This window comes from Rattus norvegicus, chromosome 7 (genome assembly GCF_021556685.1).
Source record: "Rattus norvegicus strain SHRSP/BbbUtx chromosome 7, alternate assembly SHRSP_T2T, whole genome shotgun sequence".
NCBI lineage: Eukaryota > Metazoa > Chordata > Mammalia > Rodentia > Muridae > Rattus > Rattus norvegicus.
Window position 1 is genome coordinate 121,732,495 of NC_141540.1, and position 22,104 is coordinate 121,754,598.

Here is a 22,104-nt window from a genome sequence, read left to right on the forward strand (position 1 = left end):
TCTGCCCCTCCCCCAAAATTACAATCAGTGCCCACCAGTAAAATCCTTGGCACATCCTAGGCCACAGCACACACTGGCAGCTTGGTCTTAGCCAGCTCTTGTCTCTAGGCGTTGGTGAAACTTGGGTGGTGTGTTCCCTCCCCGGCTGTCCTGGGCTTCCTGTTCTAAGCCAGCCACACCACGCTCTCACTCTGGGTGTTTGGGCCGAGTGTAGAAGCCAAATCAGTTTCCTCCTTTCCCCTTGGCTAGTCAACCTTCTCCTCCTACCTAGTGAGTGGTCTCCATCCCACGCCACGGCTGTATCTTTGGCTAACACCACAGCCGGGGCTCGTGGCCAGGAGAAAGAAGTTAGCACCTGCCCAGGGGAAGTGAGGGGAAATGGAGGCTTCAAACGAGAAAAAAGGAGCATATGTTTGGTGGATTTACACTTTTAAAAGCAGTTTTGACATTTGTTTTTCTCTACAAAAAATGTTGGTGGAATACTCTGATGCCAAAATGCTTTGGGGAAAAGACACTATTCAGGCAAATGCCAGGGCTGAGCAGAGGTTGCTGCACTCACTTTCCCTGAAAGGTGGTGGAGCAAGGATGCCCTCTAAATCCTCAGAGGGGAAACTGAGGCACAGAGAACTAAACTTCCTCGGCCACCAAGTAAGCAAACAGGGGTTAAGGCAGGTTTGTCTGACCCATCTCCAACGCCCCACCACCACCACCCTCTGTGAGCCTCCCTTCTTCTGAGGCAGCCTCGCCTGACAGTTTGACAGGTTAAAAAAAAAATGGGGTGGGAGTTGTCTGAGTTTAATAGAACATGTGTGTTAGAGTTAAGGAAAAAAAGAAAAGGGTATTTTTCTTCGATAAAGTCTGGAGGTGAACAAGATAGTATGTGATAAGCATTTTTTTTTAAAAAGTTGATTATATAAGCCAGGCAGAGGGGATTACAGAGAGGGCGTAAGATAGTGATGAAACTGGGGTTTAGGCAGAAGGGGAGGGGACCTGCCTGGGGACAGCATCCTCACATCTCTCTTCCTTTCCACTTCCTCTCTTCCCACTCCTTCCTCCAAAACCAAAAAAAAAAAAAAAAAAAAAAAAAAAAAAAAAAAAACTTGCGAAGGAAAAAAAGGGAGCTAATTAAGAAAGAGAAATCCAGGTTCCCAGAGAGGAACACAGTCGCCATAATCACAGCGGCAGGACCTGCAGAGCAGTGGTTCAATTAAATAAGGATATTGGGGATTTCAGGGGCTCTCCCCGTGTGTACGCTTGTCTCCACGTGTGGAAATCATCCTGCTTTTATATGCACCCCACAACCTGAACACCAAGTGCCTCCGAACCCACAGAAAAGCTTCCCATTTGGAAATTAGAAAACTATGAGAGAGCCAACAGATCCTGGGTTGGCCAAGGTCTCCAGGTGGGGCCTGGTGATAGGGAATAGTGAAATGTAAGGTAAGGCCTGGAATGGCCTGCTCCCCCCAACCCCCACAGTGTCAGGGCAATGATGGACAGAGCCCCAGGCTTCTCCAGATGAGAAGAGAAAAGTATCATCTTCCCTGCCTGCCCACTCAGCACCTTGCTGCCAGGCCAGCTGCCCCTTTGTCGCCTGTCATTAGAGACAGCTCTGTTGGTGGCTTCCTGCAGGAGAGAAGCAGCAAGAAGATGAACTGTTATTCGGGGAACACACCTGCGCACAAGACAGAAATGGATGGGAGTTGGGGGTGGGGCCGAGAGGCTTCTATTCATAAGCCACTTCCTCTGGGTCTCCAAGACTGGCACCAGCAGCTCCGGGCTGATGAATTATTGTTCTCAGACAAGCTCCAGAGGGCCCCCCTTGAGTTCCATGTGTTCACCCCTGCCAGTCATGATAGAGGGGTTTGTGCTTTCCTGGGGCATAGGAGTGAGAAAATAATGAGGGCAGGAGAAAAATAAGAATCACCCTGTTTGCACAGGGCCACTTTAGAGGGGACGGAAATCTCAGCGTCCCGAACAGTAGTGGTTTTGGTGGCATGTGCTTTGCTAGTCTTGCCTTCTTCGGAGGCAGCAAAATCAGAAATGTTCATCTACTTTTCTGGAGGGAGATCACTCCACTGAGAAGGCTGTTTAGTCCCCTAAAAAAAAAAAAAAAAAAAAAAAAAAAAAAAAAAAAACCAAACCAACAAACAAAAAAACCTTAAACAAAAAAGAAATGGCGGAGTCTCTCACTTAAGTGGACCAATATCTAGAGGAATCATTGGCTACAAACCAATGAAGAGGGCCCTGAGGGCCACCCCTTAATGCAAGGCCACCTGCAGCCCTGATCTGGAGCAAGAGAAGAGTACCAGGAACTGTATCTGTCCCATTGTACTGCCCACTCCACTCTCTGGCCTTAGATTCAAATCTTTGAAGAAACAGAAGTGGATTCTTGGTAGAAAGGAATTCACAGGTCACTGTCGTAAAGGCTCAGAAGATGCATTAGAGACAATTCGAGAAGACACATTAGTAAGAAAACGTGTATGTCTTGTTAGACATTGGGCAAGGAGGCTAACATTTCCTTTATTTGAGAGCCCATAGTGTAGAGAAGCCAGGCCTCCTGCATCCCCCATGTTCTCCCGGGATAAATTGGCTTGTGCCTCTAGTCCAACAAAAGGTGACTGGGAGCTGAGGGATCATTGTCCCACCCAGTGATTACAGATTTCCAGGAGCCTGCTATCTATCTCTGCCTCTTTTTTTCTCCCCTGCTAAGCTAAATGCCCACCAAGGCAGAAAGGTCCCAGACAAGGCTGTAGCAGAGGAAAGCGATGCACACACTAGGAACCGGAGAGGTGGCTTAGTGGAGAAGGTGCTTGCAGTGTGGACCAGAGTTTGAATCCCTAAACCCACTTAAAAGCCAGTCAGTCGTTGTTGCTGCCTATAATCATAGGAAGCAAGAGAGAGGTGCTCCCTGAGGCAGGCTTGTGGGCTCACAAGACCAAGAGTAGCCAGAATTGATAAGCTCTGGGTTCAGCCAGAGACTCTCTGCCTCAATATGTACAGAGTGATTGAGAAAGACATCCAATTTTGCTTTTTAAACCTCCATATGAATATCTATGAATGCACGCACATATGTAAACCACGCAGACAAGGAAGGAAGAAAGGAAGGGAGGGGGAGGGAGGGAGGAAGGAAGGAAGGAAGGAAGGAAGGAAGGAAGAAGGAAGCGACACAATGTAGATTTTAACACAAGATCATTAATATATAATCCAAAAGTCAGGCATGCTAGCATGCACCTGGAATCCCAGTATTCTGGAGGCTACCTCAGGAGGATTTTGCAAATATGAGGCCAGCTCAGGCTACAAAGTGAGATGCTGTTTCTGAAGGGCAGGAGAAAAAAAAAAGGACAGAACCCTGAGATGAAAGGAACCATCTTCCCATGGTATTCAGAAGGAATTTAAACCCCCAAAAGTGTGTGAGAGAAGGTTGTGTCTAATTCTCTGCCATCCAAGCAAGGTTGAGTTTCCTAGGTGCTAGACTCTGAGACGGTTTATAAGCCTAACAACTCACAAGGGAGCATGGGGACAGTCACCAAACCTGCCTAGGTAAAGATTATAAGGCCTCAGAGGGGAAGGAGGAAAAAGAAAAGTTACAAGGTGCAAACCACAGTTTAGGGTGCACCATTGCCCTCTATTGGATTAAATGAGGCAGATTTCTTAAAGCTGGTGTGTGCTTCACTGTCTCTGGCTGAATTTGCTGTGCTAGTCATGGCACCTTGGAGTAGGAAAATAACTGTTCCTTGTAAACTTAGGTGCCCAGGTCCCTTCCCCTGATGGAATGAAATGTCACTCTGGTGGTACGTTATTAATTACACCTTTATGAATGCAACAAACACTTATGAAATATCTACTAAGCACGGCCTGGGGGTTGTGACTCTAAGAATAACACACACGGCTACTGCATACATCTTGGTTACGGGCTACACGCAAAGGACCTGTGGTTCTTACAGTTTTGTGGAAGAGATAACACAACAGCCAGGAAGCAGGCAGCCTATTAAAGATTCCAGTTCATGTCTCTGAACTCCTAACCCTCACTCCACTAGCTATCACCTCTCCCTTTAAGAAGTCTACTGCTGGGGCTGGGGATTTAGCTCAGTGGTAGAGCGCTTACCTAGGAAGCGCAAGGCCCTGGGTTCGGTCCCCAGCTCTGAAAAAAAAGAACCAAAAAAAAAAAAAAAAAAAAAAAAAAAAAAAAAAAAAGAAGTCTACTGCTAACCCTACTGTGGTAGTGCTTGACTATAAGTTCAGCAGGGCACGGGAAGCCAAGAGTTCAAGGACACCTTAGTCTACCTAAGCCAGTTGGAGATCAGCCTGGGATACAACGAGACCTTATTCAAACCCAAGAAGAAATGAATGCCAATGTTCACCGATAAACTATGACTGGAACCCAACCATACCCATTCATCTGTGGCTGACCTAGAGGCCACCACAGTACATAACAGAGACCATACCACCCCCAAAGCCAAAGGTATTTACTACAGGCCCTTTCCTGAAAAACACTCCAAGGTAGAACGTTCCGTCTCTATCAGTAGCTTTGTAAAAGCACCTTCAGAGCTGAGCGAGACGCCGAGGTAATGTTTACTTGGCCCCCAGCGTGGGGAAGCTAGAGGTGATACACAGGTGTGTTCCTTTTACGATTTAATGCCTACAAGCTCAGACTTTAAAATGGATCAATTAAAAGGTAGGTATTTGCATAACAAAGTTTCCTTTTCACTTCGTAAGGGCTTCACCGCAGGGCTCCTTTGTAGTGTAGAGTCTCTATAATACATGCTAATACGATGCCATTTACAGTCTATTCAGAATAACTTTCCAAGAACCTTCCCATTGTGTTCAGTGGGACTTAGCAGCATAAGGTTTCCTACTTCTGAACAGTAATTGAGTGACTGTCTGCAAGAGGGGCTTCACCTGCTTGCACCCAGCCTTTAGAGGGCTGAGGCAGGATCACTGCTTGAGCCTAGGTGTTCCAGGCCAGTCTGATTGACAAAGCAATACTTCAGGTGACCCCATCTCGGCATAATAATAACAGTATAAAGGCTGGAGCCTCCAAGTGTCTGCATCATGAAGCATTCGGGGTATAATTTCACCCCGATAGGTGACAGGTACAGACTATTACAGAAGACAGATTAATAAAAACCAATCAATATTTACTGAATTGTTCTAGCTCTTCTTTGCCCCCCAAACCCCAAAGTTCAGAAACGGTAAACTCATCACTGTTCTCTTTGTATCCTACGTAAATAAACTAACAAAGATCACATTGTGGCTAATGTTCTGATAAATGTGTGGTCAGCAGCATTCATAAAAAGCTCTCTCTCTCTCTCTCTCTCTCTCTCTCTCTCTCTCTCTCTCTCTCTCTCTCTCTCTCTCTCTCTCTCTCTCATTGCAAGACATTCTGCTGTCTGAATTATAACCCAAACTGGGGCACGCATTCAAATTAGAGCTGTCCCCAGCAAAATAGGAAGTGGTCTGGCTGATTCAATTTAGGACCCGGCTTCCTCTTCGGTTGGGTCCCGAGCCTGAGTCTCACTTAGCTATGTGCTGTTATGCAATTGCTCCTTTTAAGAGAGACATAAAATGGAAGCCCTGGCTATTCATAGCCAACTTAGGAGGAGCTGAAATTGTTCAAGAAGTTTCTTAGCCTGGTACCATTTTGATGAAAACTAGTTCTTCAAACAAATCTATTTAACGTGGCTTCTAAGTGGAGCCGTGTTGAAGAACTGCCTCGTGCCTTTTGTGGCGATGAGGTTCTAAAAGTAGATAAACAATTCCTTGTATATCAGTTGAATATTTTCCAGGGTGATCCCCCCCCCCGCCCCCATCCCTAGTAAAAGCAGCTTACAAGGAAATTCAAGGGCAGAGATGATCAGCCCAGGCATTTCTGTGTGGTGTCACCCTGCCGGGAGGCTGATCTGTGTCTCAAGGCTGCTAATGGAGAATGCGTGAGAGAGCTACAAAGGGCAGGAGGGAAGCTGGCTGGCATTAGAGCCCCACAAATGGCATCATCTGTGGGGTAGGGCTTGGGGGGAGGCTGCTGGAGGCGGCTGGCTGCCGCTGGAGGCTGCAGCTTCTCACGCTGTGTGGCAGGTGGCATTTCAGCCATTTCTAAAGCCAGTCCCTGGCAGGGAACCTGCATTGAGTCCATCTGTGAGGATGGAGAACTCTGGAAAGGGGTATCTCTCTTCATCTATCCCAGAGGTCAGGAGTGCTGAAATTACAGAGAACATCGTGAAGACACTTTTGAATCCAGGCTGCGCTCTCCCCACCTTCTTTCCTGCCTTCTCCCCTCATTCCTTTCACCATTACTACCTTTTTTTTTTTTTTTTGAAATTTAGTCATCTCTATATAAATATAGAAACTTGCTTCCCAGATGTAAAATGTAGTGGTGACAGGTGCAGACTATTACAGAAAATAAATAAATAAAAACCAATCAATATTTACCGAATAAACTGTATCGATAGTCCAATTTCCCTCTTCCCTAGCGGTCCTTGTTAAACTTTTCCAAATCAACACTAATGAATATACAAGAACCAAGAACTAGAAAAGGTCCATGCCTTTCAACAGCCAAACCGAAGGTGACAGGGACGGGAGGGAACGCAGAGCCCTGTGACCTCACCAAACCGCCCTCCCCCACCTTGAATATTTCTCTCCCATAAAACCACAGCCAAACAGATTTTATTTCACAAACGGAAATGGGAGTGGATCTCAGGAAGAGAAGGCTTGTTTAATTGGGTTTTCAGAGCCAGGATTAATATTACAAGCTGAGGGGCTGTGTGATACGTCCATACCTCTGCTCTGCCACACTACCAACCTTCCCTGGGGGAAGACAGAAAAGTGACACTATTCTGTAGCAATTTTACCTCAGCCTGGGCCTTCTCACCCAAGTGATTTACAGCTGCCGGGAGCCAAGCACTCAGGCTTGAGCCTCCCAAGCTCAAGGTCACACCTAGAGCTCACAGCTTTTCTCCTCTCCACTTTGTGTGACTTTTAAATACACTTAGCATTTGCCTCCCCTTGTTCTCACCTCGCTTATTAAGGTAAATTTGCGTGGAAATGGGATCATGGTTTTCAGGACCGACACCTGATCCCTCGAGGTGACCAAAAGCGTCTACTGTGGATACCATGATGGTGACCCCCGGAAGTCATGTCTCCCTGTGAACCAGAGACAAGGCTTTAATTAGGAAAGGTTCCAGAGTGGCAGCAGAATGGGGCGAGTCCATTCAGCAAAAGCATTAGCCTTAAGGAAGAAGGGCAGAGTATTCCTCCCTGCTCCGTGGGTCAACCAACGAGTTAATTTGCCTCAGATGGACAGATCTTGATGAAAGCGTACAAAAAAGAGCGTATCTGCGTTGCCACTACGTGGAGATAAGTTGTGACTAAAGGGAGACACGGAGTCAGCAACGGACGGCATTTTATTTGACTCCTGAGTGATGCTTTACTCATTGCCTTTGGAGATTGGTAATGGTCACCTCACACATCCGCCTTTCGGGGAAACAAAGCAAATGCAGGAAGTCAGCATCCTGAGCCCCTTGATATCGCCCTGCTTTCATCCTGAGTGAGTCGGCTCTAATCCGCCAAGAGCTTCCAGCTGCACCCTGCCACCTATTGCTGCTGCCTTCCCCGGATCTTGCTGAGAGGGATAGAAGTTCCGGAGGAAACTATCTGCATCCACAGTTTCCTGATCACTGAGAGCCCACTATGTCCAAGGGTTAACTTACTAACCCACCCAAAGGGGTTGAGAATTAGCGAAATTTTGTAAAAACCTAAGCGCTGAACCCTAAGTTTCCAGACACAGCCCTGACAGTAAGCAGTAAGCTGTTTCAGGAGAGGATCAGAGGATGTGACAGTCCTGCTGATTAAATGCCACAGTGAGGGGGAACAGCTTAGATGGGCAACATCGTCTTCTCTGCTTCGGGCTGCCTCTGCTGGGGAGAGATTTATCCCATAAAATTAGGACCGTCATTATTATCTTGATACAGGATGCCATGTAGCCCAGGCTGGCCTCCAACTCACTATGTAGTGAAGGATGACCCTGAACTTTTTTTTTTTTTTTTTGGTTCTTTTTTTTCGGAGCTGGGGACCGAACCCAGGGCCTTGCGCTTCCTAGGCAAGCTCTCTACCACTGAGCTAAATCCCCAGCCCCGACCCTGAACTTCTTACCCTCTGGCCTCTACCTCCTGAGTGCCGGGATTACAGGGGTGTGCTGTCATGCTGGTTTGTGTGGTGCTGGATATTGAATTCCTCATGCACGCTAGACAAGCACCCCATCAATAGAACTACCTCTTCAGCCCATAAAACTATCTTAAAACACAAATACTCTCCAGCCCTACTCTACGCAGTATTCACGACTATTATCTGACTCCATTTCACAACTTGATCCACTGGATATTAAGATGCCCATTCCAAAGATGAGGAGACTGAGACTCTCAAAGGTTTAATTACTTGACTGATATCATACAGCCATACACACACACACACACACACACACACACACACACACACACACACATACACATGCAGACACACACATACACACACGCACACCACTTCCACTCAGTTCCTTGAATTTGAACTTTTTTCATATTTAGCCGGATAGACAAAGTAAGTGATCAGTAGTACACGGGGGTTACTGCAAGACAGGTTAATTTGATTCAGAACTGTCTAAACTGAAATTTCTGAAATGTACCTGGGCTTATATCAGGACGTTACAATAAGCTATCGGACCAACTATGTTTCCCAGCTCAAAAAAAACGAAAATGCTTTCCTACTGTCAAACTGGGCAGAAGGATGCCGAGTTCCCCATTGGCCAATACTGTCTAATTCTCCTAAATGATTCAGATGTAAAAGGGAAAATGGCATCTGTCTAATTAACACTGCCTGGTTAAATATAACTCCTGAGGGACAGCCCCGGGACAGTGTTTACTGAGCAGTCTTTTCTAGCCCCCTGGGCCTCAAGTTCCAGTTGATAGCAAGCCTTCTGTCCTTATCAGTGACAAACAGAGATGGCCCCAGAAGCAGTGACAGGCCAGGGGCTGGCGGGGCAAGGGAGTTGGAGGGAGAGGGGCTGGGCTGTCACTGGCTGTATTTCCTATTTCTGGTATCTAGAGAATGATTTTGGGAACCAGATCTGGAAGGCTGCAGCAGCTCTTGTTGCAAACATGAGCTCCGGCCTTGCACTGCCTTCTCGACCGCCTGAGCCTAGCTCTCCAGCCTGCAGACATCCACTGGGCCACCCTCCTGCCCACTGCTGAGCCTGCCAGGCAGCACCATCTGCTCTGCAGCCCGTCCCTGGTGGAAAGACACAATGACCACATTGTTTTTCTTCCAGCTTCTCGTCAAGACATGGAAGCTATTGCCAAGTTCGATTTCATGGCCTCGGGTGAGGACGAATTGAGCTTTCACACTGGAGATATTCTGAAGGTAGGTGACATCGGGTCCCAGGGGAGCAGTGAGGGGCTGAGGGTCCCTGAGCCTGGTCATCAAGGCCACCTAGCAACCTACGCCTCTGTTGCTGAAAAAAGTGTGCAGACTTCTTTTTTTTTTTTCTCCCAAAAACCAGATGTGGGCACATGCCCACAGCCCTAGCACTCAGGAGGTAGAGGCAGAAGGATCAGGAGTCCAAGCCAGCTTTGGCTACATGGTGAGTTTGAGGTCAGTCTAGGTTACATGAGACCCTATTTCAAAACAAAACGGGGGGATGGGGGGAGCACCAAAGTTTTTCTTGGGTAATCTACTGACGACCTATGTGTATAAAAACACTACAGCTTTTGGCCAGTGCCAAGCCTTTATCCCATTAGTAGTGCCTGGAAGGCATACAGAGGAACAGGCCTTTGCTATAGGGAGGACACAGTATTACATCCCTCATCATGAGAGCTCCCCAGTGGGACAAACAAGAGTCATCATGTATATGTGCATGTGTGTGTGTGTGTGTGTGCTTGTATGTGTGTGTGCATACAAGTGTGTACGAAGATGTGCATGCACATGCATACGTGTACTTGTGCACATGTGTATGCATGCCTCTGTACATGTGTGCCCATAAGTGTAGAGTCCAGAAGTTTATATCAGGTGTCTTCCACTAGGCTCCTCTCAGAGACCTAGCAACAGCTTAGCCAACTACTGCCATTACCTGCTGGCTGCCACCAGGTGTGCCAAGTGCGTGCCGTTTATAAAATGACCGCCCCTCACCCCAGCTCACTTTCTGTCCTGGGTATTCTCTCTCCTCCTTTCTCTCCCTCTCTGCCCTCCACCCCACCTAGTCCCCCACCCTCATGGCTTGTTTGCTGCCTTTACTCCTTCCCTGGGGTCCTCAATGCTCTCCCTTCCCCCTAGCAAGCCCCTTTTATATCAGATCTGTTGCATGGTGTAATTACTCAGGGGCACACCTCGGTAGGAGCCCGCCTTTGCAGCCCCTCACCGCATTATATCTCATAACATCTTCCACCTTTGTTTTCCACCTTCAATTTTTGAAGCAGGATCTCTCGCCGAACCTGCAGCTCACCTGTTTGATTTAGGCAGGCTGACCCATGAGCTCCACTGATCCACCTGCCTCTACCTCCCCTGTGCTGGGATCATAGAGACATGCCTCCACACCCAGAGATCTGAATTACAGACCTATGCTTGCATGGTGGGCTATGAATTCAAGACCTTGATGGTGGGCTATTTACTGCCTGAATCCTCTGCCAGCCTCAGAGGTGCCATCTTTAAAGAAGCCTTGCCCACTTCAGTTCCATTAAAGAGAAGTCCACATCCCTCCAAATCGTTCCTTCTGGGCACCTGTGTGCTAGACACCAGGTTGGGTGACAGAAACTCAGAGTTGGTGTAAGTCACCCTCCTTCTCCCACCCGTGTCGTGAAGTGAGCAGCACACGCCCCTGACAGGCCATGGTAGATGTTCTCAGCTCAGTGCTCAGGAGCAGGGCTGGGGAACATGGGATTCTACCTTGAAGGGTAGGCCGTATGAAAGTGTGGCAGTGGGAACATCAAGAAACAGAAAACTCAAAGCAATGCAAGGCCAGGCTTCAAAGGAAAAAGGTGCAGGTGGAGGTAGCCAGAGAGAGGCAACAGACCTGAGGGTGGCTCGATGGAGGCCATGCATACCCAGTCACTAAGAGGCTCCTTAAAACTTGTTTCCGGGTCCCACTTGCAGAGCCAAAGTGGCCTTGGACTTCTTCCACATTCCGGGTGTCCATCCACATACTCCAAAAGTTAGCCCTTGTGATTTGCCAAGGAATATAAACGCCTGTCCACAGGATACGCAGGACTATGTGGTACACCTGTCTGACCTCAGGGCACCCTCCAAGAGCATTCCTCATCTCTTGTCCTCAGTCGTCCAGGTAGTCCCCTCACAGGTCTGAATCAGCAAGGCCACTATTGTGTCTTGCCACGGAGAATTGTGGGCTATACAAAGGCTCTTGCTGAAGTGTCAGAGGGCAACCTGGTTAGTAGCCACAGAGCACAGGCATGTAGACAAATGACTTCATTTGTCACTTAACTAACACACACACACACACACACACACACACACACACACACACACACACGCACGCACTTAGTGTATAACTTTCTAACTGCTTTCAGCTTGAAAGATCTTAGGCTGTGGTTGATCCCAAGTTTGAAGTCTTATAAGTTCAAGTAAGTTAGGCTACTGATTGAGGAAAATGTGGCCTTTGCATCTTCAGATCCTTACTGAGGTCACAGAGACCCTTGTCATGTGATGGTAAGTCTCTCCTCCCTCCTCTGTGGGGCACTGTGACCATTCAGATACTAGTACATAGAAGCGCCCACTGCTCAGCCTAGCTCCTGCCGCCATATTCATCATACACAGACCTAATGCCTTGCTTAAGCTCCCCTGTTATCTTCTGTTAGCCAGAAGAGCAAGAGGAAAAACAAGCAAATGAGCGTTTCCTCGGCTCTGTTCCCCAGGCTGGCTCCCTATTGATTTTCCTGTCCCTTTTGCTAAAAAGGAAACAGTTCTCTGTGCTGGGTGCCCTCCACTTCTCCTCTTGGCTCCATGGCCCTTTGAAGTCTGCTTTTATTTTTGTGTCCTGGTTGTTTCCTGTTGCCAGGATAAACCTGTCTAAAAGCAACTTGGGGAGGGGAGGATTTTGTTTGAAGTACACTTGCACATCCTACACTTGCACGTCGAAGTCCGTCACTGAGGGAAGTTGGGGCAGGAACTCAAGGCAGGAACCTGAAAGCAGGAACTGAAACAGAAGACTATGGAGGAGGAGGAAAGCTGCTTTTGCTGCTTTCACTGCTTTCAGACTCTTGACTTACTCAGCTACCTTTGTTATATAACTCGCCTGCCTAGGGAATGGTACCGCCCACAGTGGGCTGGGTCTTCCCGCATCAATTATTAAGAAAATGTCTCACAGACTTGCCTATGGGCCAATGTGATTTCAATTTTACATCCCCACCCCTCTTCCTAGATGACTCTAGTTTGTGTCAAGTTAACAAAAACTACCCAGCACGTGCTGCAACCTCCTTTATGACCTTGAATGTTCTACCAAGACACCCATGTGCCTTCCTGTTTTCTTGGCCTCTCAGATGACTAGCTGACAGCTCCTTGAAGTTGTTGCCTCCAGTCTCTTCCTTCTACAATCATTCCACACATTAGTCCCAGAAGGACTTTTCTTTCTTTCTTTCTTTTTTCTTTTTTCTTTCTTTTTTTTTCCCAGAAGGACTTTTCTAGAAGACAAATCAGAGACTCTATTGGCCACCCCTCTCCGGGGCTCTTTCCCCTTACTCGATGGCACTCCTATCCTGTTCTCTTTCCCCTCTCCTCCCCTCCCTTTCCTCCTCTCTTCTCTCCTCCCCTCTTCTCTCCTACAGGTCTTGTTTGTGAGTGTTCCTGTCCTCTCTCTAATCTGATATATTCACTTCCCTGAAGCTCTGTCCGTGCCCTTCTGATTCTCCTTCTTGCTGAGAACCACCTCACCCCCTTCTCTGACTCTATTCTAAAGGTGCCCCACTCTGTACCTTGCTCCCCCACTAACCTCTTCCTTGAACCCCAGAACCAGTTGTCTGCCGGACGTTACCTCATAGACTCTAGCTCCTACCATCGGGTTCACACGACCCCCTAGACCCACCCAACACAACTTCCACCCAAGTCATTCCTCTGTCGGTAATCAAAGTAGCATCAAAGTCCAGTCACCACACACCTCTCTTGCCAAATCCTCGGGACTGCTGCCAGCTGAGTTTCTGTTGCAAGCCTGGGCTGGCACAGGGGATGCGTGTACTATCGTGGCATCCCAGCAAACCTAGGGAGTTGGGAGCACTTTCTCCGTCCATCAATGTGAAACGGGGAGGCTGAGGAATTAAACAACCTGTCAAAATCACACAGGTAGACAGTGACTGAGCCAGGGCCTGCGTGGAGCTCTCTCTGTTCCCTGTGTACTATTTCTGTTCTAAATACATTTCTTTCCCTAAGTCCCCCAAGGGAAGTCCTTCTCCATTAGAAAAAGAAAAAGTGCGAAGCTGGAACAAAGGAACACAGGCTTGTAACCCCATGAATACGGATTCAGTTCCCAACCTGTGAGCTATGTAGCCAGGGCCTAGGCACCACCGCTCTGAGCATCAGTATTGGCCTCTGCGAAAGGATGACCTCTCCTGCAGAGTCTAGGAAAGGAATGAAAGGGAATGGCCCTGGTCCAAAGCAGATACTGAGCAAGCAGTGGTCATATTATCACGACTGCATACCTTCCTGCTCTCTCGGCCTCTCGGGTAACTGGCCAACCGTCATCTGATGTCGTCATCTCCTGTCTCTTCCTCCCTCGATCATTCTTACACACTGGTGCCAGAAGGACTCTTTCCGAAGACAAAGCAGATCAGATCATTTCCTTGCTCAAAAGCACTTCATGACTGCCATTACCAACTTGTTGAGATCTAACCTACTATCCAGTCTCACAGGCAGGCCCGTGGGTGCACACGTACACACAGCACACATCTTTGAGGACACTGTCCTTGCTCCCCTCTGTGGTATGCATCATCTTATCTCAGCCCTCCCCTCCCTCTTCCTCCAAGTGTCCTTTTGAATTCAACCATCTTTCTAGAGACACCCCCCCCCACCTTTCCTGATCCTCTCCCTTCCTTACTCCCCATGTTCCAAGCAAAACTAAACCTTCTTCGTTATATTTCCTAGGGTCTCACACTTACAATATTGCCTCAGACAAGCTGTACTTCCAGGGCCATCTGTCACTACCACAGTTCCTTACCACATGTGATCTTAACTGCCCGTTTGCCTGTTGGCTACCCCACTGGCCAAAGTTTTGTAGGGAAGAGGGTTACACATACTTCAGCATCTCTAGGAGCAGAAAGTTACTTCGAAACAATGTTAGATGAGTGAGTGAGTGAATGAATGAATGAATGAATGAATGAATGAATGAAGAATGGTGGTTTGTTCTTCCATTGAGAAATTCCCTGAGAGCAGAGAGACTGTACCTTCCCAGCATCTACCACAAGCCACGTCCCCAAACAGGGACCCAGTACATATGCCCTGACCTGGGGAACGGCCATTTATGTGGCCACTTAGTCTCCTATCAGCAAGCCAACTTGGTCCACCTTTTCCAGTTCTGCACATTTGCAGCCATAGTGGTTAAAGAGCAAACCACAGAGAGCCCGCGCTAGAGCTCTCATGTCTGAATGGTGGCCATTAGTGATCATGTCAGTCATCGCTAGCCTGAGAAAACACGCCCAGGGACCGCTGCAGACCATTTCAAGGACAGCTCTTGAGTGCCCTAGAAAGTCACTTGGAGGTGCTCAGGTTGATTGGCCTTCAGCTCGAACGATTAAGCAGACTTTTTTTCATTAGAGAAGTACAAAGACATGTTTGGCTAGCTTACCGGCTATTCTCTCCTGCCCCTTCTCTGCCTTCCCAGCTAAAACAGCAGGCGCTTACTAGATGCTGACCCACACGGGATAGCAGACAAGATGGTGGATGAGGAACCTCTGCCAAGCGGCTTGCTCCTTATTCTCCAGGGAAATAAACACTTGGAAAGGACATTGGGGATCACACTCCTCGAGTTTGTACCTGTGGCTACACAGGGCACAAATCTACATTGGGATCTGCCTGCAGCTCTGGGAAACGGCTTTTGACCCAATTTGTTCCTACCTGTTTCTATAATGTGTCCAAGCCGACCCCATTTCTTCCTACTAAGGGAGGCCTAAAAGCACTGACTTAATCCCACACAATTAACCTCCTTGATGCTCTGGCTTTCCAACGTGCCTCCAAGAGCTGCCCTTCCGTCCAATCTTCCATCCTTTCCCAGAGAAACGCCGGCCTTTCTCTTCCCATACCTAGCCTATTCTCAGGCCATGTAACCCAGAAAATTATTCTCCTAGGGAACATCTTAAGAACGACAACACAGCGATTTAAGTGTAGAACTTCATGTGTTTGGGCCGCACTCTTTGCCCGGGCTTCCATGAGGGATACAAAGAGATAAGGGAACTGATTCGAAGAGATGAGAACAGGAAGCTTTGGGGCTCAGGGCCCACAACGGCAGGAGGAAGTCACCACCCCTCAAAAGAAAAAAAAATAAACCATTTTTCTCTGCAGAAAATGAGAGATTAAAAAAAAAAAAACCCTCTCTACACCATAAAAAGGCCTGTAAATTCACCTCTCTGGAAACACGGTCTCAGGCAGATCAAGCCCCAGGCGGCAGAGACAAATGGCTGGCAGCCCCGGACAATCTTTAGTTTCTACAGGAGGTGGATGAGTGCTAGCCATGATTACTTGGATTGTGGCTGGTTTCCGGTCAGAGAGCAAGCTACAGCGTGTGATTCCTGTGATTCGTACTGTGATAAGCCAATTTCCGAACGGCGGCCTCTTTCCCCCTCACCTCTGCTCCATTAGGATTTGATGTTGGTTACCCTGGCCAACCCCCACCTCCCCCAGGGTTGATTGTGACAGGAGAAACTAATTCCAAAGCTGTCAATTCCCAGAGCAGCGCATGGAGGGGAATGTTCTTGTGCTTTTTCAGTGGATACGAGATGCCACTGCTGAGTTTCCTAGCCTTCCCTTGACCTAGTTTGTGCCTCCCCGCCCCCTCACTCCCTCAGCACACACAGACCCACACCCATCCTCAGCAAAGCTGAGAGACACATTTGATGTTGGAAAGTTTTCTGTTCTCAGCAATTCTTGAGCTCAAATATGGGACGTGCTTTAACTGCTTCAGAAACGAATGATCACAGCCCAAACATTTATGAACAATGCTTGCAAGAATTACAAGCCCTTCAGGGTTGGGGATTTAGCTCAGTGGTAGGGCGCTTGCCTAGGAAGCGCAAGGCCCTGGGTTCGGTCCCCAGTTCCGAAAAAAAAGAACCAAAAAGGAAAAAAAAAAAAAAGAATTACAAGCCCTTCTATGTCCATTAGAACTGGAGTCCTCGGGGTTGGGGATTTGGCTCAGTGGTAGAGCGCTTGCCTAGCAACCGCAAGGCCCTGGGTTCGGTCCCCAGCTCCGAAAAAAAGAAAAAAAAAAAAAAAAGAACTGGAGTCCTCCCTCATAAAGATAACTAAACATATGTGTGTGTGTGTGTATGTATGTATGTGTGTATACATATATTCATACGATGTATATACATATGATGTATATATATACACACATATGTATGTATATATGTGTGAGTATATATACATACATACATGTATACACATACGTGTGTGTGTGTATGAATGTTTTGCCAGCTTGGTTAATCCCAGCAACTGGGAGGCAGACACAGGCAGATCTGAGTTGGAGGCCAGCCTGGTCTACAGAGCAAGTTCCAGGGCAGCCAGGGCTACATAGAGAAGCCCTGTCTCGAAGGAAAAAACACAAGCCAGAGCTCAACCTGTCCTCACCCAAGGTCTGTAAGGCTCGAGTGAGCTGCTGCATTTCAGATGGCTAATTGATTTGTCCTGTGTCACACAGCTAGTGACAGAGCTCAAGCTAGAAACCAGGTTTTCCTGTTCCAAACCTGATGGCTCTTTTCTTCCACCTCAGCAGTGATCTTGGAGGCAATGGCGCCCCTGTTTTAACCCCAGCACTAGAGAGGCAAAGGCAAGCTGATCTCTGTGAGTTCAAGGCCAACCTGGTCTACATTGTGAGTTCTAGGGCAGCCAGGACTACATCGTGAGGCCCTATCTCAAGAGAGAAATTAAAATGTGGAGTCTAGGGCTAGGGATGAAGTTCAGGGAGCAGAGAGCTCACGGGGTATGTGGAGAGCCCTGGAGACTTTTCCCAACACAGCATAAAACAGATGTGGCGTTGTTTGCCTATAACCTCAGCGCTCAGAACATGGAGGCGGGAAGATCAGAAACTTCCGACCACCCTCGGCTGCCTCAGGATTTGGTGGCTGAAACCCTGTGGGAGGAAGGAAGGGAAGGAGAGAGGGAGGGAGGGAGGGATGGGTTTCTCCAGCATTAGCTCTTGATGTGGAAGAGAGAAATCCAAGGAAGTCAGGACTTCCACACCTACCCTTCCTGGCTGAGTCTTGGAAACCCCAGTCCCCAGCCCCCAGCTCTCTCCTACGTCCAACACATACATCCACAGCGCCCACCGCTCACTGAGTGTTTCTTCTCGGTTGAAGAAGTACAGCCGGAATTCACCCGCTACAAGCTGAAACCCACGGGTCCCTCCTGCTCCTGCTCCTCTCTATTTCAGAAGAGACATCACCACCCACTCAGTCTCCTAAGCTAGAAACCCAAAGTTTTCCCAGAATCCCCTTCTCTCTCAGCTCCCCTAAATGGTTACAAAATCCTGCCGGCATTTACTTCCTCAAATCCTCCAAAACAGGTCTTTGCCTCTTCTTAGCTCAGACCCCATTGTCCCTTACCGGGTGGGCTACACCCATCTCCCTCTGTCCTTCCCCTGGTTTTACTTCACCCCCAGCTCCTCTTCCAAGCCCCTCCTCAACTCTCATTCGTACTGTTATTTCCTGACTAAAAACCTTTTTATCAGTCTGAAGATAAAAAAAAAAAATCCAGAATTTCCAACCATGGGCTGCAAGGCCCTGTGCTTCTAACCTCCTCCAGCTAATAAAGCCCAGCTAGAGCAAAGCCATCAAACTCCAAGAATGACCTCAGATGAGAGTCTTGGGTCATCACAGTTGGACCAATTAGCTCATCTGGCTGCCTGGGGAGGTCTCCCTGCTGTCTTTCCCATCTTCCCTCTGCTCTTCCTTCCACCCTAGCATCTCCACCCATGGAAACATTTTCAGCTACAAGAGAGAAACAATAGCAAAGAGTTAATATTCCTTCAAGCCCAGGAGAGGGGGTAGGGGGGAGGGGGAGGGGGCTGTGGGATAGTGACTCCAGAGGCTTGATGGCTGCCATCAAAGCTTTCCCAGTCTCTTATGCTGCCATCCTTGGGTAGAGACACTCCCTGTTCTAGCCTAAGCCCACATTCTCTGGAAACTTTCTCAGTGGGGATGGCAAAGACTTTCAAGGTTGTCTCATTTGTTTGTTTGTTTGTTTTCTGAAATCAATACGGCCATGTGAGTGGCCTGATGCAGGTGACCATATGTGGGTATCAGTCACAGAGGTCCCTGTATTAACAGAAGAGACCCTTGGTTTATCATCTGACGCTGTTTACAAAGGGCAGGGCAATCTCCGTAGAGAGTACCCCTCCCTCTCAAGTTCTCATTGTGACCACACAGCTCAGGCAGGCCTCCAACTGACAGAAATCCTCCTGCCTCACCTCCCTGAGTATGAGATGACAGGCATGAGACACCGGAACATACCGGAACTGTCATCCCAAGTATCCTGAATTCCATCCCCACCATTTTCAAAATTCAAAACGGGAGTCTAGAATATAAAGCATTATAGTTTAGAAAGCTGGTCTCACTTGGATATCTAAGCTTTAATAGTTTTTTTGGTCAGACATGGTTTTTATACCTCTATAACCCCTAGCACTTGGAAAGTAGAAGCAGGAAGATCAAGAGTTCAAAGCCATTCCTCATAGTGAGTTCCAGGTCAGCTTGGCTACATACGGACTTCTCTCAAAAAAAAAAATAATAAGGGATGAGTTAACAGATTGGTGGCTGACAAGACAGCTAGTAGATACCTTTGATCCCTGGTGCCCACAAAGTGAAAGGAGAAGACTACCAGAAGTTGTCCTCTGACCTCCACAGACGCACTCTGGCGCACTTGTACGCACAGACAGATGAATGCACGCACATAAAGACATGTAAAGAACTAAACTTATAAGAAGGGATTCAGGGCAGTCTCTGAGCACCAGGTCTGAGCTCTGATAGGGTGACATGAGTGGGGAAAAATAATGATGTAAAGAGAAGCCAAATTCTAGAGAAGCAAGCCATGCTCCACCCTCCTTCCCACTAAGCTCTAGGGCCGATATCCCATCCAATCCCTTAGGCTGATTTTCCTCGAGGCTCTGCCGCCCCTTCCTGCTGCTCAGTGCAGCTCCTCTCATCAGAATTCTTTGTTCTTTTCCTTCTAGATCCTAAGCAACCAGGAGGAGTGGCTCAAGGCGGAGCTTGGAAGCCAAGAAGGATATGTGCCTAAGAATTTTATAGATATCAAGTTTCCTGAGTAAGTATTTCCAGCCTGCCAAGATGGGTCAACCCACACATGCTCCCCTTACTTTTTCAGTCGTCACTAAAATTATCTATGCATACCCAAGGAACTGTCAGAAATGGCTGCCTCTGGAGATCTCCCTCCCCAGCCTCCAGAACCCCGCAGCGGAAGGCCAGGGTGGGAGGAAGATTTATTTGCATGGCATCACATTCCCTTCTGAAGTTTACACCATGTGCATGAATCGCCTATTTAATTATATATATATATATATACACACACACATAGAGAGAGGGGCGGGGAGAAGGGAAGCTTGTTAACATCACCTATAATGAATGCAGTTGCAGGATCTCCTAGAATCCCAAAGGGGGCGCTGTTGGACATCACTCGTCAAAGCCATTCCCGCAAAGTTCTTGACTGCCTAATGTTGCCTTCCACCCTAAGCAGGGAACCCAAACTGTATGGGCCTGCTCACCCCAGTCCGGGGGGGGGGGGGGGGAGGTGGAAGGGAGGATTCCCTCCAGAAAGAGGAAGTGAAACACAGATTGGGCTGTGTTTGTCTCAAGAATTGACCACAAGTGTTAGATTGAAATCTAATCTTGTCTCAGAGCCAGGGTCAAGCCCCAAGAGTATAGGCTTTGTAAGAAAATCATAGTTAATATTGGTGACTCAAGCAGTCACCTTCCATGACCCAGGAGAGACCATTGAGCCAACAGGTTGACCACTGACAAACCCCCTCCCCCATGGGCCCTTAGCGCTGCTGTCATCCACCAGGCGGCCACTTGAGGCCACTCAGTCTCCCACCTACCTCTCAGCTCTGCCACCTTCCTCCCAGGTGTATGGCTGGCGAGGGAAACCACCGGAAGAGAAGCACCTTGATCTCCTCCCCCACCCTCAGGCCCACTCCCACCAGGCCAACACCCCCTGCTGCCACATTCAGATGCAGCTGCCGGGTGCCTCCGCTGTAGACACTCCCAGTCCCACCACCCCTACTCCCACCTACTCAGATGACCAGTTCACTGTAGTCACCTTGTCCTCGGCCAAAGACCCAAATGAAAAACAGAACCACAAAACTGTTGCTCCCAGCTCCTTCCGGTTTCTCTTACGCTCCCTCAAAGGTGTTTGCTTTCCCTATTACCAACTCCGTCCGCACACGCACCCATCCTTCGAGGAACCCCCAGACTCAAGAAGGTCCCAGCCAGCTACAGACTACAGCCTTACTTTCTCAGCCACCTTGGCAGCATGGGACCGTCTTCCCATTAGAACATTCTCTGTCACCTCCACAGTGCCTCTTCTTCTGGCTTCCTCTCCTTGGTCCTCCAGTGCCCTGGCTTCTCCTCTTCAGGCTCCTTTGCTACCCTGCTCCCCCCATCCTCCCACCCCATCCCCCATGTTGTCTCCAGTAAACCTTTCTTATTACCATTTCCTTTTCCCCGGTGGTGTGTATGATTATACCATATGCGGAGGCCAGAGGATGCCTATAGAGATATCATCCACCTCTTTTGTGACAGGATCTCTCACTGGTCTCTGTCGCCAACCAGTGAGCCTCAAGAATCCCCCGTGTTGGTCTCCCCGGTGCTGGTTAAGGCGCCCATCTCCATGGCAGGCTTTTATGTGGGAACTGGGGACCATAACAATTCAGGTTCTCATGCTTTCAAAACCATCTCCCCTGACCATTTTAAATGACTTCCCACCCCCAGCATCCTGTCCATTTTGTTTCCATTTTCTCTCCTGGCTCACCATCCCCTGGTGTGCCATTTTTTATTATCTTGTTGTTATTGTGCATCTCCCAGGCCACCTAGAATGTTAGTTTCCCGAGAGTCAAGTCACTTGTCCGCTCTGTTCACCACTATTTTCCTAGCATCAAGAAAATGGTCCCGAGTGTTCAAAGGTGGTCAGTAAAAGCCGCCACACCCAGCCAAGGTGGAATAAAAGGTTAATTCCAGCATCTGCGGTTAGAGGAAATAGAATCAGAAGTTCAAAGCCAGCCTCTAACATATAACAAACTTAAAGTCAGTCAGGACTACGTGAGGCCCTGTCCCCCCAAAACAAAAGTAATAGGTTGGGTGTGGTGGTGCACACCATTGATTCCAGACATTTGGGAAGCAGAGGCAGCCAGATCTCTGTGAGTTTGAGGCCAGCCTGGTCTACACAGTGAGTTTCAGGATATCCAGGATTGTATAGAGATATACTATTTCAACGTAATTAATTAACTAATTCAAACAAAAATATAAATAAAAGATGTCAAATAAAGTGAAAAATAAGCCTTGGAATAATAAGGAAGATTGGAACCCTGGCCACTTGTGTCCAACAAAAAATGTGTGGAAAATTCTGGAAGTCTTTAAAAAAAAAAAAAAAGCAACCAAAAATCTCATACTCTATTCTAGTTAGAGAACATAGCCTCTGCCTTTCCAAAGGTCTCTCTGCCTGTTGCCTCTGGTATAAACTTCCCTCGGAGCTATGGCTGCGGTGGCACACACCACCTGTCTACTCCTGTCACTGGTGTGTGCTCTCCATGTGGCAATCAACTGCTCAGCCCTACAGAGGTGTGGGACACCAGAAACCCCAGGCTCCAGCCTACCGCTGTGGCCCAGGTCTGGAGAAAGAATGTCC

General features: G+C 48.1%; 1 protein-coding gene and 1 long non-coding RNA gene across 5 annotated transcripts in view; both read left to right on the plus strand.

The window, feature by feature from the left end:
• Nucleotides 1–22,104, plus strand: part of Grap2 (GRB2-related adaptor protein 2) — a 78,393-nt gene that overhangs the window by 41,325 nt on the left and 14,964 nt on the right. For 3 of the 4 annotated variants that reach the window (XR_015624329.1, XM_087558526.1, NM_001034944.1), the window contains 2 exon segments: nt 9,317–9,408; nt 19,418–19,509. Coding sequence is in view for 2 of the 4 variants with exons in the window: in XM_087558526.1 (XP_087414652.1) it covers nt 9,331–9,408; nt 19,418–19,509 (170 nt within the window). In the remaining 2 variants the exon portion in view is untranslated. 4 annotated transcript variants of the gene reach the window in all.
• On the plus strand, nt 9,546–14,985 carry LOC148004889 (uncharacterized). The gene is made up of 2 exons (XR_015625781.1): nt 9,546–9,628; nt 14,864–14,985. It is a non-coding gene; the product is annotated as an uncharacterized LOC148004889 (long non-coding RNA).